Source organism: Micrasema longulum, unplaced genomic scaffold (genome assembly GCF_059751315.1).
Source record: "Micrasema longulum isolate JH-2025_06_02 unplaced genomic scaffold, ASM5975131v1 h1tg001368l, whole genome shotgun sequence".
In the NCBI taxonomy this organism is placed as follows: Eukaryota; Metazoa; Arthropoda; class Insecta; order Trichoptera; family Brachycentridae; genus Micrasema; species Micrasema longulum.
Genome location: NW_028278554.1, coordinates 183457 through 203600, shown reverse-complemented (window position 1 = coordinate 203600; position 20144 = coordinate 183457). Strand labels below are relative to the sequence as shown.

Below are 20144 nucleotides of genomic sequence, written 5' to 3'. Positions count from 1 at the left end.
TTTATTACCTTCATTTTGGGTTAAAATGGCTTAATATAGATTGACTTATGCTTCTAAAAAAAATGTGTGTTTACCTAACTTGTTTCGCCGGATGAAAATTGAAAATTATAAATTAGAAATGCTGTCAATCCCTCCAAATAACAATTAAATTAAATATTAAAAAAACAGTCCTTTACTTAAGGTGTTTTAGTATCAAAATAACACTTTTTCTACGGTGATGCAGCAGTTAAGCGCTTGATTTGCGCATATAAGGTTCCGGGTTCGATTCTCGGTGAGAATATAAAATGTTATTTTTCTCAAGCCAGGGTGTTCTGTTTTGAGAGCCACGACTGTTATTGGACCTCCTGGTCTGTTGTGGTAAAAAAACATGTTACATCAATACAATTTTTTAAAAATATTTTTGAAAAAAAATTAAATTAAACAAAACTATTTGTTAAAAAACTTCCGCAAAAATATTGTTGAAATGTTGTTAAGTTAAGGATTATTAAAACGATGTGTCAATTGTGAGTTTTTTTTATTTTCCAATAAATTCGATAACAAGTTTTTTTTTAAATATTTACATCAACTGAAAATAAATTTTATATAAGGTTCTCACTTTCAAAATTGTTTTTTTTTTAACAGTTTCAGAAAAACGCAGGAAAATAAATAATATTTTCATTTGGATGGTTTGATGCCCATTAAAAAAAGATTAAAATCAAATTACAAGTTCTGCATTAAAGAAACGTAAATTTTAACATCGTACTTAAGTATTTTTATAGCTTTTGTAATGAAAGGGAAAAAGTTTTAATACCATCAAGAAACGCTTTTCGGCTAGAGAATTTTTTTTTTACCAAGAATCTGTTATTTTTATCTTTTTATGTTTTTAAAATTTATTCAAAATAATAATATAAAGATATTTTTTGACTTATTTACACGTAAAAGATTCCAAAAACGAAACAAAAATATATTATATAGAAACAAAACATGTTTTTCTTAGAGAAATCTTTAAAAATTTATTAATATCTATGATTAAACTTTAAAAGTATTTTTTTTTTCTTATTTGTATTTTTACAGTTCTTAAAATTAATGTTCATAGTGTCTTATTCTTTCATTGTATCACAATCATTAATAAAATCACAAATATAACTGATTTGGAAAAACTACCAAACCGACTTGCTGAATTTTTCCTTCTCAGAATGGCCGCCATCTTGTCACCTAGAAAGAAAAAAATTGACATGATGAGCTACATGGTAAATTTTCAAAAAAATTTTTTGTGTTCAAGAAGGCGATAAATTAAATTGGGTCATTTTGCAAGCGCAAACGCTCGAAGAATATTTCAGAGTATAAACATTTTCACAATTTAACTATTTCAAGCTTCTAATGGGACATTGCTTGAGTAATTAAGGACGACATTTTTATTCACCAGAACTCCGATAGAGAGAAAAGTATTTTACAAACATCGTGGTCAATATTTACTAGAAGCAGATTTGGTAATTGTCCTGGGGAACCACTTTAAAAAAAAAACCACAACAGTCTTTTTTAATTTCTAAATTTATATTTTTTTATTTTGAATATTTATTTATTTAGCCAGACTACATAGATACAAACTCAATGTTAGGAAAAAAACTCATAATAATTGACTTATTCTGAAACACTTTGTATCCTGGAGCCGTGTAAACACGTGATTATATAATCACGCGTTGTGTCCTGGTCCCGTGTTTTCACGTGGTTTAGCAACTGCCTAAAAAAGTGCATTCTTTTGCCATCAAGTGACTTTTATAAGCACTTTTTTGCTGCTGGTAAACACGTGAAAACACGGGACCGGGACACAACGCGTGGTTATTAATCACGTATTTACACGGCTCCGAGATACAAAACACAAAAAAAGGAGTGAGACCTTGTATATGTACGAACATTGCAATGTGGCTCGCCCTTAAGGCCAATGCTGTCAAAATTATCTTACAAAAATGATTTATTAAATTGTTTTAAATAAAAAAGACAAGTTTTAATTGATTCAATTGAGCTTAACTTTTAGATGTAAGACAAATATATTGTTTTCAATGTATAAAATATATATTTAAGAACCAAAATTTATTTATAAGTAATATAAATAGATCAAGTCAATGAAGGAATCGTGTGTTAGAAATACCTCATTGCAAAACGAGGCTCGCACAGAGACATGCATATTTTATAGGCCCAAAAATTTTTAATTCTTTTTTTACTGATAATATTTCATTGATTCCAAACTTTCAAAATTTTCGTTCTTTTAAAAAACGTGCACTATCCTGGATTCAAACTAAAGAAATGAAATCTTTTTTTCTATGATTTATTTTTTTGCCCTTTAATAATAGTGAATATTTTAGTGTTTTTTAAAAATATTATTTATTTCCTTTTTTAATTACAATAAAAAAAAATACCGTATGTATCTTTTATTGAATACTTTTTTTTCTTTTTTATATTATACAAAATTATTATAATTGTCCATTATTTACTTTAGGAGCAAAAATTCTTTAACATTCTCTTGTATATCCACGAACAGGCCATGCCTTTGTGGGATTTTTTGTTTAGTATTTTTCTATTAATATGTACTTTATTGATATGTAATTATGCCTTATTTTTTTAATACTCTGTTTTATTATCATGTTGATTGTATGAATAAAAACAATAAAAAAATAATGCAGTATTTTTAAAATTATGACACTTTAAGAAACCCAACACAAAACATGAAATTTCACAAAAATGGGCCGGGCACAGGGTAAATTCTATGTGTATTCGGCCGGTGCTCAAAGTGTTAGGTAATTAGTTTACGTTTTTGAAGATTGTGTATCTAGTGAAATTACATGACCAAATTTAGCTTACAGCCAATATTGGTACAACATGAAACTATTGTGGAGGTCATTTAAATACATTCTTACTTATGTTCCAGCAAATTGCAAGTCAATGAATTTGCCTTTGATAAAGACACTTTTAATGCAAGAAAATATGAATTAACACATCACAACAGAGATGAAGAACATCAAAGAGAAAGTAATATAGAAGTCCAGGCATCTACAGGGCTTATGACCTGTCAATGGCTGGATTAAGTGGTTAACATTTTAAAGTTAACATTGTCATGCGTTGCCTAGTATGTGGGTAAAATAATTCAATTAGACGAATCTCACCCGCATAAATAAAGATTTCAGCTCTTTAACTTCACAAACATCAACAGATGAAAGAATTGAAGGAAAATAGATGTTCGAATATGGACTGAATGGTGAATGTTACATACTGTGTAAAGTGGCCAAATAAACCAGCCAATGACAGGTCATAAGCCCTGTAGATGCCTAGACTTCTATATTACCCTTTCTTAAATGTCATTCATCTCTGTTGTAATATGTTAAAATTAATGTTAGTAATTTTTTCTGTGTCCAGGCAAATTAAGACAACAGTTATGTCTGTAAAGTGTAGTCAGAATATTGGACCAGTGTTTTCGACTCGATTCCTGCTCTAAGGTAAATATCCTAAATAAGGATATCAAGTGGAGATAAGTCCACCTCATAGTGTAGTGGTTGGCGTGTTCACCTACCATGCTTGAGGTCCCGGGTTCGAATCCTGGGAAAGTTGACAGAAAATACTACTAACTAAAAAGGTGAGTCTATACTAAAAAATAAAATATAAACTTCTTACTGTTTCTCGTTAAAAAATTGCTTTTGATTTTTCATGCATTCTTTGCAAAATAGATTGGGATTAAAAAAGTAAAGACCTTCTCAACTAGTTGTGTTTGGTGCCTAGGGTCTCTTTTGCTTCACAAACATCAACAGATGAAAGAAATGATGGAATATAGATGTTCAAATATGGGCAGAATGGTGAATGTTGCACAGTTACACAGTTACACAGTGTGTAAAGTGGACACTTAAACCAGCCATTGACAGGTCATAAGCCCTGTAGATGCCTGGACTTCTATATTACCTTCTCTTAAATGTTCTTTATCTCTGTTGTAATATGTTAATATTAACAGCTCCCCGGGGAGTTGAATCCAGTCATTGTCTACAAAAATCTGGACAAACTCAAAATATTGTGGATAAAATATTAATTATTAAATGATTTTAGATATATTATTCAAAGCATTTTTAACCCTCTGTCGCTGACGTTACGTCTATCAGACACCACAAAACATGTGACGAATCGTTCTATCTCGCCCAAAACTTTCTTATATCTGTCTGCTACTCATCAGTACAGCGATGACAGCCGTAGTGAACACACGTGTCAAGTTAGAACTATAAGGTTTCTACTGGACGTAAGGTCAGTAATTATTAATAAATCAAGTAGACGTGTCGTCATTAAAATAGTTATAATACCACGCTGTCTTATAGACATCACATAAGAATTTTTTAAACATTAATATTGTTTATTGGTCACTGAAGCATTATGTGTAATCAGCATAGTGTCTTACAAATTTGGACTCAGTATTTTATAACTGTTTTTAGATGTCAAGCGATTACGCACAAATTCGATTTTCAAGGAAAAGGAAGGCCAATGAAATATTAACTGATGTGAATAAACATCAAAGTCTGCTGTGTTTAGAAAAATATGAGGATCATGCATTTGATGATGTTGATGACGAAGAGGAAGAGAAAGACAAAAGTTTTAATAAAGAGATTACGAACAAAGAGCTTCAATTTCTACTCGCGATAGTTACTATGGTAAAAATGGATTTGTTACCAAACACCACCTACCACGAAAGTTTTCTATCCGGTACTACAAAAAAAGGTATGATAATGTCTTTTGTGCCTAAAAAAATAGAACAGTGAACCTCATATCAACTTTCATCCATGTGCCATGTTAGATGGAGACTATCATAAACAGAGAACACTCCGTTTTCATTTTACATTAATTGGTTTTATATAGATTCCCTGTTTAAGTATGTACATTATTTTTTTGAAATAAATTTATAAATAAATAAAATTAATAAATAAACATCGGTCAGCAAAGGTGAAAATACTAGTTTATTGTAGATTACAATAAAAATTAAGGTATTGTAGATGAAATCTATTCGTGAAGTCGCAAAACACCACGATAGCTAATATCAACATTTTATTCATTACTCGATATGGCTGGCATTAACACATACGTAATTTACGGAGAATTTGTGGGTGTCGTAGTCCATTCATCGATGAAATAACGTAAAATAATTTCACATAAAAAATAGAGCAACGACCGATGAAGCAAGTCATCATTTTATATTTTATACAATACCACATATTCTGAAAGACTTACAGTATTGCACAAACATATATCAACATAAGAGCAACGTTTTTCAGTATTATTTTATTTCCTACCATGAGAAAATGATAAACAAATGAACGCAGCCCATATAGAGACTACAGGGCGTGGTAACGTCAGCCAGCCCAACCAAGTCAGCCCAACCGAGTCAGCTTAACGCCGTTCCTCCGTTTCAGTCCAAACGCAGTTACTTCAACTCATCAAAGCCATTACTCTCGTGTTCCGTAAAAAGTTCCGTATGTTTGTTCGCCATGTTATAAATACACCTTGGAACACCAACATTGTCTTTTCTGTAATTCTCGACTGGGGTAGGAGCTTCAATCCTCAACCAGCAAAACCCTACAAATTTCAAGTAACCAAATTGAATAGATAAGATTTTCCCATGCGCCTAACTAAACTAATGCTTCCTGCATTAAAACATGATAATTAACAGCGGTTTATAATGAAAAACTCTTAAAGGAATTTTGCATGACTCTGCGTTGTGCGTTAGAACACAATTTACCACTTTTTCCACCACCAAGTGACCCTCGCGCATCAACTGTAAGGAAATTGTGTTGCGTATGTCCAAGAAAGCTGAAGCGTCAAACCAGGCTTGCTTGTTCGTTTTTGCGAAAATTACAAGACCAATGTGTGAGACTAATTGAGGAAAAAAAACTAGTCTTAGTTTTTTCACTTGTTTTTAATTTAGGTGTATTAAAATAAGTATGAAAAGGATAAATAAATGGATGCACTAAAAATTTTTCCTTTTTGTAAATATATATTTATTTTTTTTAAAAATTTAACTTGAACATTTCTTTCATAACTATTAAGGCATAAGTATTAATTATAATTCATACTTATGACTCCTTAAATAACAAAATTTATAATGCACGTTTTTCAGACTACTCCTCCGCAAAATTAAAACAAAAATGTCACCTCATTGGAAAAGGATTAAAGATGATAAAAAAAATATTTTTCTCGAACTGATTTGTTTGTTTTTTATTTATGCTCAGCGTATTTTATTATATACTTTTTAAAAAAGTCATTTTTTTAACCAAATGAATTTTTGTTAGTTACCATAGATAACTACATAAAAACACAATTTGCAGTGTATCTCGATCAACTAATTCGAAGGGGCATTTTGATCAGTCTCACACTTCATGTTTATTGATATTAGTACTCTCAGAAGTGTGTATTTTGCGTTGTTTCAATCTACTGCAACCTATGGCTGGGGGGGTTGTGCGGCATCCATTTTAAAGCCTCTCATAATTTCACAGAAATGATTATTGTAAATAATATTCCAGCGCCCTCCAACATACCCGTGAAAACAGTTGTTCCACTACATGAAGGTGCTGGATTCATATCAGTCTCATGACAACTGTACCTAAAAGAAGCACTTACACACTTCTGGTCGAACAATAAGGAGAGGTTTCATCAAAATGTCCGTACGAGGTTTTCCCAGAGCATGAATTATGTCATGCCCAAAACCTGTACGACTTTTGCTCAGATACATCTCTCATTTATCGAAGTAAGAGTTTTCAATATTTTGGAAGAGCGTATTAAGCTCTCAAGGACAAAAACTATTTTCAAGAAAGTCGTTAAATATTGTTTTTTTTTTGGTGGGAGGGATTTGAGTAGAAAACTCCTTGATAATTTTCCGAATGTTTGAGTTTACTGTTTAACATATTAATGTGCCATATTTATACGTATTAAAAAAAAAAATCGTATCCTATATTTGTGGCGATATACTCATGTGTCTGTGTCAACTAATTACTAGTCCCATCTCAAAACAGGACTTTTAGTCATATGGAGTTGGGACTTATGTTTCAAATAATAAACAATAAACTTATGTATGTAAATAAATATATTAATTAAAAAGACTGTGGTATATTGCAGTATTACAAATACTTTAAGTTGACTTCGCGGAGAAATCAAAAAGAAAAAGCTTCGAGCATAGCAAATGATTCAATATAACACTGAAACAAGGAATTATATTAACATGTTTCCCTTTTTATTTATTTTTTACCTTAGCGTAATCATCGATTCAAAAACACTGGTCGTTGTAAAAAACTTTATTTTTCACCCGTCTGGAATAAGATGGTCTAAAGTATCGTTTGATTGATTGGCTTTACCTTCCGTAACGAAGACGTAGATGCTGGCTGGTTCAGTGTTGCTGGCACTGCAGGTGTAATTTCCTGAGTCCGTGTCTCTTGCCTCACGAATGGTCAGGCGGGACTGACTCTTGGGTCCCGGTTCTGTCTCTACTGTGATGCCCCCACGCGCAGTATCGTAGTTGATCATGCGCTCGTTGTGGTACCAAAACACGTACTGAGGTGGTGCAGGACTCTGTCGAAGTAAACAAAAAATAGAAAAGCATTATTACTTTTTTTAAAAAATAATGATGGTTAAGAGTCAATAGCAAACCTTAGACCAATAAAAAGTTAGCGCGCGTGCCCTATAGTGAAAAATAATTTTAAAAGTAGTGACGCAAAAACGTACCCATTATTATTGAATTTGTTAATTTATATCAGGGCTGCATTAAACGCATTTATTTAATGTGGGAAACAGAGAGTGAGATACGAGTATGTGTTGTTGTCTCTGGCCGCAGTGCCCAATGGACCTATATAAGGGCACGTAATATGTCACTCGCCCTTCTCTTTCTTCGCCAGTATTCAAATTCATTTTTAAGTATTTTTTGTTTAATCTCTGTATTTTTGTGTATTATAAACCAAGAATTGTAAGTAACTTAAATAATTTAATTATTCATTCCTTGAGATTAAATCCGTTGAATCGATTAAATCCATTTAATTATATGTTTTACATTAACTTACAAATAGCTACTATCTAGAAGAGTATAATAAAATATCTTTACATTACTTTAAAAAAAATGAAGGTTACACATTTTTGGTATATAAAACGTTTATAATTTAATGTTTACATTCGCAAATAATTTTTGGTGTATCCCAATCATATTCATTCCTTATATTCCTTATAATTTCGACTTATTTATTCCTCTTCACTGGATTTCGGGGAACGCAAATATATATTTATTTTTTATTTATTTATTTATTTTTTTTTTTATTTATTTGGAAGTTCAACAAGAATACATAAAAAATACATTTAAGTAAGCATTACAAACAAACATTATTTATATTTTTTTAATTTCTATCAGTGGATCCCTGTAAGTAAAAAAAGGGTCGTTATTGCACCGCTATGCATAATTAGACATTGACAAAAAAATGATTGTATTGATTATCTTAAACTTTGTTAATCATTCATGAACAAATATACATCAATAAAAAGTTACTTTCTGTACATTTAATTCTTCTAACATCCTTTATCCTAGAGGTTTCTACACGCTTTCATGACACAAGCAGGCATTTTGGTTTCGATTCTAAACGTTACACCTGGCTGGCGGTCGAAGAACGACTAAATACGCGTTGAGCATCAGTTAAGTGTAATTATTTTTTAGGGTTTACGGGGAGTCTATGTATTAATTGTTCGATGTAGCAAACAATTTCATATTCACACTTTCAAAAATGTGTTTTGACAGCTACTAATTTAGATGGATTACGGCATATTTATCTTTAACCGACATTTTTTTCAACTTTGCAGGAGGAAAAATGTATATTAGTACCTTTTTAAATGATAACGTGGTTTTTTTTCACTCTAATAAAAATCACGCACTAAAAACAAAAACAGTTCACCATTGATATCGCGTATTTTTTAATTCTCTAATTGAGTAAGTACACAATACTTCTTAACATTTGTGTGTGTGTCAGCATATTACAAATTTTTTCACCATTATGATACCATCACATTCACTAGCGTATAATTTAATAGACATGATGTTTCATAGAATAAAATGTGTAAATTATGTGTTAAAGATGAGCGTTTTCGCAATATATTGCATCAACATTTAAGTGAAAAACGAGTATTAGAGTAAAAAAGACTAACTTTCAATGTCAGCACCATTCAAAGCTGTATGCCGGGCCATTTTACGCTATTTTACATTTTTTGACCGCTGCGTGTCAGAGTCAAAGTCAAAGAGTCAAAGACTATTATATTTCTTACCAAATTCAAGATAAGTTCCGAAGCCTTAGTTGAATAGAATACAAAATGGATGCTTAGTGCCGCATCATCTTTGAGATTGGTGTCTTTACTAAGAAATTAAATGTATGTATGCAAAATACAGGTAAGGATAGAGAATTCAAAATTGTGTGAAAGTAAATTTAATTAACTTATATTTGTCTTAATGATCATGTGTTCACAAAGTGTTTCAGGTTAACTAATGAGTTGATATAATAATAATTTCTAATGAGTTGAGGAAGATGTCGCGGATAAAACCGATCACTGAATATTCCAAATTTGTCGATCACAGTATCACTCGTCTTTAATTTCTATAATAAATCTTTTTATTTAATAATGAAAGTTGTGAAAACAAGTATATCTTCAAATCTAAAAAAAAAAACAAAGGAATCACCATTTGAGGTTTTGATATCATACGTGTAACTGACTTTTTGTCTAAATATTATCGAATGGTGACATTTGAATGGTGGCGAATTTCAAAATTAATTTTAGTAGTTTATATTAATTTTATATGTTTAGAATATAATACAATAAACTAGTTGCCGAGTGATAAACATGTTTAAAATCACTTTTATACACCGATTGTCGGTTTGTATCAAATCGTCTACATTGGCCATTGAAGGGTAAAATCGTATTTAAAAAAATAAATAAACAAACTTAAATCATACGATAGTAATAATAAAATAAAATGCATACTGGAATTCAACTATTTTTTATTTGCCATGTTTTTGTTTAAATAAGAAACTAATGAAAAGTATTTTTTTTAGAATTTTGGCTATACCTTTGTTAGTTTTAAATGAAAACATTTTTTGTTAAATTAATTAAAACGTTCGTAAGTCAAAAAGGTTTTATTTTCTATAAAAAAGGACAAAAGAATCGGTTCCAGCTGTAATAAATCCGCCCAGCGTTTCCACTCATTACTCTCATACATCTCTAGAGATGTATTACTCCGAGCCTAAAGGCCATCATTGATGGATAGCAGCTCCGCCCACGGCGCTTTGTATGCAAAGAACTACCGCCTAAACCTAGGCATGGGCGGCGAACGATCGAGAGTCATATCACGTCCATCCCTGGGCCGGCTAGGGCCAGATAGATAGGCGGATTACCGCTGCCGCCCGAGATAATGATACCGACCGATGCCGCCCTGATTTTTATGCCATCATAATTTTTAAACCTCTCCATTGACGGGACGAAGTGGCAAAGTTGGAGCGATACTTTGAGGAGGATATTAAAACACGTAGGCCTTTCTTTGTACCGTGGATGAATTCTAAAAGCTCTTTGAGGCACTAAATCTAGATTCAGACATTTTGGGAGGCCATTAAAGTCGTCGTGCATTTGTAAAACGGGACATTTTACTGTCCTCGTATCTTTTATAGCATCCGCGACATTCTCTAACGTTTTACAAGTTTTTCCAACTGGTTGTTCTAATAGAAAGATAAAAAAACTTGCCACAGATATTATTGGCTGTCGTAAGAAAATGTAAATAAAATTGTGTTTTGTTAACAGTGTTTATAATGGACATTATTTATATATTTATTAATATACACAGTCCGTAGTGCCTTTTACTGTACACAAAATAAATATTGTGTAGAAACAAACTTCAATACAGAAGATAAAAAGGAAAAAAAATATATACAAAAAGTTTATACGTACATATTATATCACAATGGTTTCGTTCAATAATCACGCTTAAAAATTGTGTAAAAAAATAAAAAGTCATTAAAAGGAATAAAAAAAAAAACGTCAAAAGGAATAGAAAAATCAAAAAGTATGAAAAATGTTTTATCTAAATTTTTTTAAGAGTTATTTTAAAAAAAAGGAAAGGTAAGTTTATCTTAAATCATAATTACATGGAACAAAACAATACAAAATCTAAGTTATGTAGAAAAAAAATTACTTTTTTAAAGAAAAAAATAGGAATCTAGCAAACATTTAATACATGTTCACTATTATATACAAAAACTAGAAAAAAAGTAAAGAGAAAGCAATTAAAATTTTAAAAATATAGTATTGGTACATAACTATAGCTTGACAAATGTAAGTTACAGTTCACCATCTTTGAAATAATTCAAACGAGTTCATTTATATAAACTATACTTTATGCTAAATATATCAGCAACGTCAGAATAGTTATTGCCGAGTACATGAACTGGATTCAGTATGATTGAAAACGTTTCATTTGATCATGAAAATAGTTTTCTGAAGGTACGCGTCTTTTTATTAATAAATTATAAAAACATAACGATTTTCCACGTTATTTAAAATTAGAGGTTTAAAATTGGATTTTGTGTTCTGTTTCGTAATGTTTTTATAAAATAATTGTAATAATTTTTACTAAATATTTAGCCGTGTCTGGATTTTTTTATTGTTTTCAGTTGAGATTTTTTATGACAAAAGTAGACTGAAAATATAATTACAATAATGAGTAGGTAAATAGACATACATTTAATTTTATATAAAGGTTGGTTAAAAACAAAGTTGTTTTATTAATTTAAATGTAATATATTTTATCGTTTAGAATTACGCAAATTGTGTGAGAAAAATCAACAATGTTTGGAATGTGTCGAAGTGTATTTAAATACTCTTTTCTTGAATTCTCCTACTTCATCAAGAGAATAGGCGGTATCTGGGAATTTTAATAAATACGTATTTGAAGTTCGTTTTTCTGTCATTCTCTCACAAACGCCTACCCGATAGTGTAAAAAAATGACAACTACACGTCTGACTGATTTTGCCTAGCTAAAATCGACGAAATCAATTTTTCGCTTTCCCGTTTTCCGCACTCCAAAACTGTATTTGTTTTTTTTTTCAAAATTATTTTTTTTGTGGTTTTTTTTCGGTTATCAAATCTATTTTTCACAATTTGTTCACCGTACGTCTAAAGACGGCAGATAAAACTCGGGGCTTTTTTAAAATACAAAAAAAAAACAATTGAGATACGCCAATAGTAAATATCCATAGTTTGGAAAAAAAACATTGTTCTTGAGCCATAATCAAGAAAGAAAATGGGGGAATACATTTGTATGAAGGAAGCAGACCGCTTTTCTTCTTACGTTACATAAATAATAACATTTAATACTTTATTTGTAGTAAAATAATGTCTCTCTCACTATAAAATAAGTTGTTTTGGTGAAAAAATAAAGCAATTTATTATATATCTGGTGCCTATTGATATGAAGTCAATAATAGTGTCGTGGATTTCGGATTAGCAGTCCGAGATTTTTATCACTCCCTACTACAAATATTTTTGCACTTTGAAATCGACTCGCTGAAAGCAGGGTCGAATTTGAATTATTTCAAAAAAATCACAATGCAATACGACAGAATTAAAATTAAACAATTTGAATAAATATTTGATAAAAAATAAACACATGGCTTAAAACAGAGCGCTTACCTTTTCAATTATGCAGACGAGGCTAATAACACTTCCGGTATCCACGTGATGCTCTCCTGATCCCAGGATAAAAGCTTCCGGCACCACGATGATCAGGTTCACGTAATGAGATAAGATACCCGATCCAGTAGAAACCTGAGAACCAAATGCAATTAATTAATTTCGTATAATGCTTGTATTATTTCAACATATATTAGAAATTATATACTTATAAATAACTTTTTAGCAGTTATTACAAAATAACATCGTTTGTTACAATATTTTGAGTTTTTTGAAATGTTTGTACACAAAATACTGAATTTCACTCCGTAGGCGTAATTAAGATTACCAAGTTACAACAGGGGTGAAAAACATTTTAGAAGAGGGAATATAGAAGTCTAGGCAATTGCAGGGCTTATCTATTGATGTATTTTTTTAACGCTCTATGGGCTTTTACGTTTATTAGCGATACATTCAAGTGCAGCAGTTTACCATAAGTGTAAACATAAATAAAGTTTAAAGTATAAATAATATTAGAAATATGAAGTGAAAACAACAAGCATACAGTGAGATATTAAATATCTTTACAAAATACTTGCGGACCTGACAGACGTTGTCCTGATCAAACGTTGGCTTGCCTGCTAAAAGCTTAGAAAAATACTTTTCATTGATAAGTAGGTACCTAGGTACCTGTAAAAAACGTTGTACGAGCCACAAGCTAAATAAGATGATGACTACTTTCCTCAGTAAAATTAATCGCACAGAGTCTGAGAGGTTAATGGTGGCTGTTAGAAGGCCAACACCTGTTTTTATTTGAATTTCTGAATTTATACTGAACTTTATTGATTAAATTTTGAATTTTTACTTTATACTTATATACACGTTGTTAAATTTATCACATCTTTCATTTTCATTTCATTCTCACTTTCATTTCATTCTCATTTTCATTATACTATGTTTTTTTTACAGTTTTTCTTTTTACTTTGTTTTTATTTATGTTTTATTGTACATTTAACACAATTTTTTTTAATGGGTTTTAATTTATGTTTAAACAATGCCTTTTACTGTGTTTCTAACAATGTTATTTCTTTTACTATGTATTTTACTGGGTTTTTGAAATACGTTTTTACTGTATTTTTAAATACATTTTTAGTATGTTTTTTAAAAAAAAAATGTTTTTTTGACTTGGCATTTTATTATGTTTTTATATTTTTAATACCTTTCTTTATTTTTCTATATATAATAATAATAATAAAAAAATCATAGTTTATTAACAAAAATAACAATTACTTTATCTACTACATACACACTTATATGGATAACTGTTTTTATATATAAATTATTTTGATTGGCTTAGAACGGGTTAATAACCATTGTTAGATAGTTAAAGCAACGTTGTATAAATATGTTATTATATGTATATTACATGATAATAAATAAAAAAGAATTACAAGTTACATTAATCATTAAGATAAATCTCTACACAACAATAAAGATTTCAGCTCTTTGACTTCACTTAAATCAACAGATGGAAGAATCGAAGAAATATGTTTGTTCAAACATTAGCAAAATGGTAAATATTACAGAGTGTGTAAAGTAGTCACTAAAACTAGCCAATGACAGGTCATTAGTTCTGTAAATGCTTAGACTTCCATATTCCCCTTTTCAAAATGTTCTACATCCTTGTTGTAATTTGTATATATAATTCATAATTTATTCAAATAATGGTAAGCGCAATTGACTTCATCGCATGAAATTTGGCTTAGATACTTATCAGGATAAATATACACTTAATTATACGTATTAGAATTAGTTTTTACACTTGCTATGTTAAATGATCTTTGAACTGGATCTGAACTTTATACTAGCAAAATCATGATAATTATTAAATATTTCAAAAAAAACCAACACGTTGTTTCGCAGAGAGGAAAGAACGCCATATCACTCGATCTTTGCAAACATACGTCATTTTCTCTATAAGCATACGTCTTCTCCATGACGCACGTCGATTATTCCGACTTTTGACGTGTCCGTCTTCAAGTATGTATTGAATTGAGTCATGCCACGTCTTTCTTGGTCTTTCTCGTTTTCTGCATCTATTGCAACTCGCAACGATATCCTTTAAGCCGTTCTTTTGCCGTCTATTCGTTCTACATGTCCAAACCAAGGCAGCACTCCTATCTTGATTTTGTCTAAAATGCTTGTCTCAGCCTAACGTAATGCATGAATCTCGACATTTGTACATCAATAATACATAGTTTTACCACGGATTCCCCTGAAAGATTGCATTTCAACATGATTCAGCCTTCATTAATCATTGTAATTTCAATTCTATACCTCACTCTTATATACAAGGGTTGGCACCGGGACTCTATTGTGCCTCCTGCGACAAACATTAATTTGCAATGGTTGATTTTAATGCACCGTTCACCCTGTTTCCGGCACTCACTCTCCTGTCAGTATATTTCTCAGTCTCTTCATCCCTTTTAAATATACTTTTCAGATACACAATTTCCTCAACCTGTTCTGTTTCTGTATAACCACATTAACAGTGATCTCACATTTAGTCGATCATATTTATTTTTTTAACCATCACACATTACCACAAAGCAAAGGTATTTTCGATCAGATCCTGCTTAACAAAATTGTAGATAATAAATTTGATCCCCCAAAACTAATTCATCTACTTGCTTACAGTGTCCCCTCCCGACCAACTAGACTCTTTTATATTTTCTATATTCGTAAAATTAAAACTAATCTCCGGGAACATTCTACGATCCCTTGTTTATGTGAAGCATTAAAGAAGAATTTGAATTGTCTTGCTATATTTAACACTCCATATAATAGGCTCAGAAGAGAACTAATAGGCTTGATTCAAAATAACTGAGAATAGACGTTCTGTCTCTTTTCTTGCTCTTAATCATTAAATCAAATGCAACTTTCCACTCTTACTTTCCTTTAATCATCCTTCACCACTTCTTATCAATTTCGTTTTTTTTTCTTCCAAATATCTCCCTGTTTTGTCAATATTTTTTTTCTTTTTAATATATAGTGTATTTATTCTTTATATAGTTTAAACTTCAAACCGTCGTCGCTTTACTGCAGTATAATTAAGTGAATACACACAATCGGATGTCATGCCCGACTATGTGTACGTTTTTTGAAAGTTTTTATTTATATTAATTTGACCTGGACATCTGTATTCAAAATAAATAAAATAAAATGAAAATTACGTAAGAGTAAATAAATGCAGTGCAATGAGAACTTTTTTGTGTTGGGTAAAAATAAAATAAACAAACTTCTCCTACGGTCATGTACGGTAACATGGCTGTTAAGTTTTTCTTTTGAACACGGGGTTCCGGGTTCGAATCCTCACAATATAACAATCATTAAATGCATTTTTTTACCAACCATTTTGTAATAACACAGCTTGCCTGCCTTATATCACACACCGCATTTCAAGACTTAAGTCTCCTTGGCGGTATCCACATACAAGTAAAAATTACTCGTTGTAAAACGAGAAAAAGCTCTCTGAAGAACATAATACCTACCTACTTCATTGTATTAAGGACAAAAGGTGAGTTGAGTAAATTTTAGAGAAGACTGGGATTCAATTAATTTGACGGTTTTGTTTTTAAAAAGAGACGATATTTTTTTCATACCCCGTAACTCGTATCTTTTATATTTTATTTTTGTTTTGTATAAGAAGTAGGCATGTAACTTATTTTTGATATATTTTTGAATTGTTTTCTAAAGATAAAAAAAAGTTCCTGGACAGGCAACTGTAGTGTACTTCTAATCACCTTACACCTAATAAACTGATCACCTAACAAAATTTTTTAAGACAAGCAACATTTTGAGTACAAATTTAGTGTTCTTAGCACCACTTGGTGCTGATAGCGAAATGATTATTATAATTTGCAAATAATGTTACATAGGAAACCGAATGATTGCAATACCCTACAGATGAATCTCAACAAAATTCACGAATGGTGCAATAAGAATAATCTATTTCTTAATATATATAAACGCCAGGTTATTTTCTTTTCTAAAAGCAAGAAAATTTTAATTTTCACTATTTGTTGCACCACGCAACAATTGAAAGAGTTGATTTCATTAGATATCTTGGCGTATTTTTTTATGATAAACTTACATTTATCAAACATATTGACAAGATCTCAAATGAGGCGCTAAGTATGTTGGGATTTATTTGCAAGGTTACTAGCAAATTAAAAAATATCACACCCATCAAGTCATTTTATTGCTCCCTGGTAAGAAGTTGTTTAAAATATATTTCTCCAGTCTGGTCGCCCCATTATAGTGTACATTCTGATTTACTCGAGCGCGTCCAGAAGAAATTTCTAAAATACATTTATTTTAAAGTACATGTTCCAGCTGGTTTATTTAATTATAATCAATTGTTATATTAAGTAAATATTATTAAATTTTCTAGTAGAAGAATCCTTACTCACCTAATATTACTTTATAAAGTGATCAATTCATTCATTGACTGTCCAGCTTTGCTGGAGTTGGTGTGTTTCCGTGTACCTGGTCGACATGCCCGCCACATATCTCCTTTTTGTTCTGCAAGTTCTAGGACCAACTTTCACATGCACTCACCTATCCCTAGGCTCCACAGATATGGTAATTAGTATGAGGACAAGGCTGATATATTTGGTTCAAGACTTGATAGTTGTTAAACGAGTTTGAGTTCTTTTTTTGTCTCCCAATACAATTCTTAAACTTTTCTTTATGTTAAAAAATGTCTTTCTGTATTGTTTTTTCATATTTATGTATTTATTTCGTATGTATTTTTTGTTGTTCATTTGTACATAATTGTTACTGTTGTATTTATACATAAACTTTTGTATATATTTGTTTCATATTTATGTTCAATATATGCTAAAGGCAATTTATACCGTTTATGTAAAAATAAATATATAAATAAATTGATTCACCAATCGCATTGTATCTTGATAATTATTTTACATGAATGTAAGATTATCAGTCTTACGCTTCAGGTGCCAGTCCAGGGACTATGAAATATTCTAGTGTAAGAACACCTTTTAAAATATATGTTTTATATCAACCATGACGGGAATCGAATCCGATATCTCTTGCATGGTAGGCTAACGCGCAGACCACTTTACCACGAGGTGGAAAGTAAAACTCCTAAAATTTACTTAAACTCAAAATTTGATAAAAAAAATATCTTGTTTTCTTCTAAATAGTTGTGGACTCGAAACTCTATGCGTGAAATTGCAACGCGCTAACTCAACAAAGCGGAAAATGTTGCACAAATTTGTTCAAAATTTTCTCTCTAACGGAATTCGCAAAGGCCCAAGGAACTCACCGCGGAGCTAATTGCGTAGCTTTTGTAATAATGTAGGATTAATATATCGCAGTGTAATGTGTTTGTATACCGCTGCGCGCTAGTGTCGCTGGGCCTTTGTTCGCGCGAACGTCGTATGCTGCATTAAACTTTTAGTCTCTCGCTCTACTGGGCTTTTGTATGATGGGGATAGAGCTTGTTCGAAATGTACAATCCCTGAACATTTACTAAAACCACTTAATTTATTATTATTTTTTAGAAAAGAAGTAAATAAAAAATAAAAAAAGTGACGTTCATTTTTGACGAGATATAAATGTAGATTTTTATTTTATTCATACAAATACATGTATATTACAAAAAAATTATAATAACGTACCCCTTTCTAATTATAGATGACGTATGAGGCCAAAAAGCACTGGAAGCATCCACATTGTTTAGACCTTTTATGAGCGGATTTCTGAAAATATTTTATTTTTACGTTCCTAATAGAGTATTCTGATTATGTCTTATTGCGTAAGCGCATAGATAATTTTTTTGAATGACGTAATAAATACTAACCTTTTCTTGTATTTTTATTTAAGTTTTGAAGCTTCAAACATGTACTTTTGCCTTGTCATTATTTTTAGACAATTGTGTCGTGAATAAGAAACAATGTGTGTTGTGTTTGTATCATTATAAGAGTAGGTAAAACAGGGCGCTTTATGAAAAATATATTTAGGGTATGATTTTATTTCTTTGAACAATGCAATTTGTATGTAAAGATCCTTAATTTTTAGATTTAGCTCCGTAATATTTCTCATAAAGGAAATAGAGCTTTGTGATGTTTGGAATTACGCAGTTTTGTTTTAGACGAATTTATTATTAACTATGGCGTCTTCATGCCGGTCATTTGTTCATAATAAAAACTAATTGTTCTCCTTTATAAGAGGGGAACGCGGGCAGATTTTTTTTTTTATTATTATATTGAAAACATATTATACATAATTATATACAATATTCCCAAGGAGTTTTTTAAAAAAAAACTCATTTAGGGACATACAGATAATAATTTTTTTAGAGACGTTTTTAAATTTTAAACTATAATATTATTTAACAAAAGCAGAAAAATTAAAATTATGATATACTACAAATTAAAAAGGGTATGGAAAATACTTGAAAATAACAGAATAAACAGAATACTAGGCATGGAAATAAATTCAAAATAATGTTTACATTATGCAATCTGGGAAAGAAAATTGAAAAAGTTTAAAAATTATATGGATGTATATATACATACTGAACTAGTACAAAATAAAATCATTTTTTGATTGAGGCAGACTGTAGTCAGAATTAAGAGGCAGTGGAATAGTTTAGTTTGAACAATGGAGTGTGTACTAACGCCGCTCCCTCGCGGGGTAGGCGGAGAGGATACAATGCCGTATTACTTTGTCTTTGTATACGGACCTCGTTTCTTCTATTTTTATACGCCTTTTCTTCGCAAGTTGACATCTACGCCCTGTTTTGATAGTGTTGTACTTCTAAAAGAGTGGAAAATAAAGACAATTAAAATCAAAAGTGTTTTTCTAATCTTTGATTTACAAGATTGCCATGTTTCTGTACCATTCAGACGATACACACATTATTAAACAATGGCAAAAATAAAAATTACGTAAACATAAATATCAATAAACTTCTGGACAACACGCTTTAGATTATATAAATCTTTGCAATATCTTGCAGTAGTCTCCTGCAATGGTTTATTCCTTTATCCCTTAAAAGACTGTCGTAAATAATCCCTTGGCGCGCGGTGATGTAAAATTCTGTTTTTACAAGCAAAAGACGGAATATTGTAAAGCTCAGACATATGAAGAAAAAAAACATAGAGAATTATAGCTTAATTATTCATTTTCCACAATGTATGAAAACAAATATAAAATTTATTCCTGTTATAGCAAAAAAAATAAATATCATAAATTCAAGGCTCATAAATCACGCGTGCGTTCCCTGTCACTGTCAACAACTGACTGAATTTGTTTCACATAATACCGGCTACGATGGCTACATACAAGCGTCACTGTCTTCTTTGTTATGTGTTATATTTTTGTGCTCTCTGTAATACAGATGTATTGCTCTATTTGTGAACATCGTTTT

General features: G+C 30.8%; 1 protein-coding gene across 2 annotated transcripts in view; it reads right to left on the bottom strand.

Moving 5' to 3' along the window:
• Positions 1-499: 499 nt before the first annotated feature.
• The window catches only part of LOC148275650 (limbic system-associated membrane protein-like), a 107305-nt gene continuing 87660 nt past the window's right edge, over positions 500-20144 (bottom strand). Inside the window, exons 6-8 of one of the 2 annotated variants that reach the window (XM_088235379.1) lie at positions 12704-12838; positions 7353-7566; positions 500-1194 (exon numbers count right to left, since the gene is read on the bottom strand). In XM_088235379.1, coding sequence (XP_088091505.1) covers positions 1088-1194; positions 7353-7566; positions 12704-12838 — 456 coding nt within the window. In that variant the 3' untranslated portion in view covers positions 500-1087. The remainder of the gene's footprint in view (positions 1195-7352; positions 7567-12703; positions 12839-20144) is intronic. The other variant, XM_088235380.1, reaches the window with a different exon arrangement.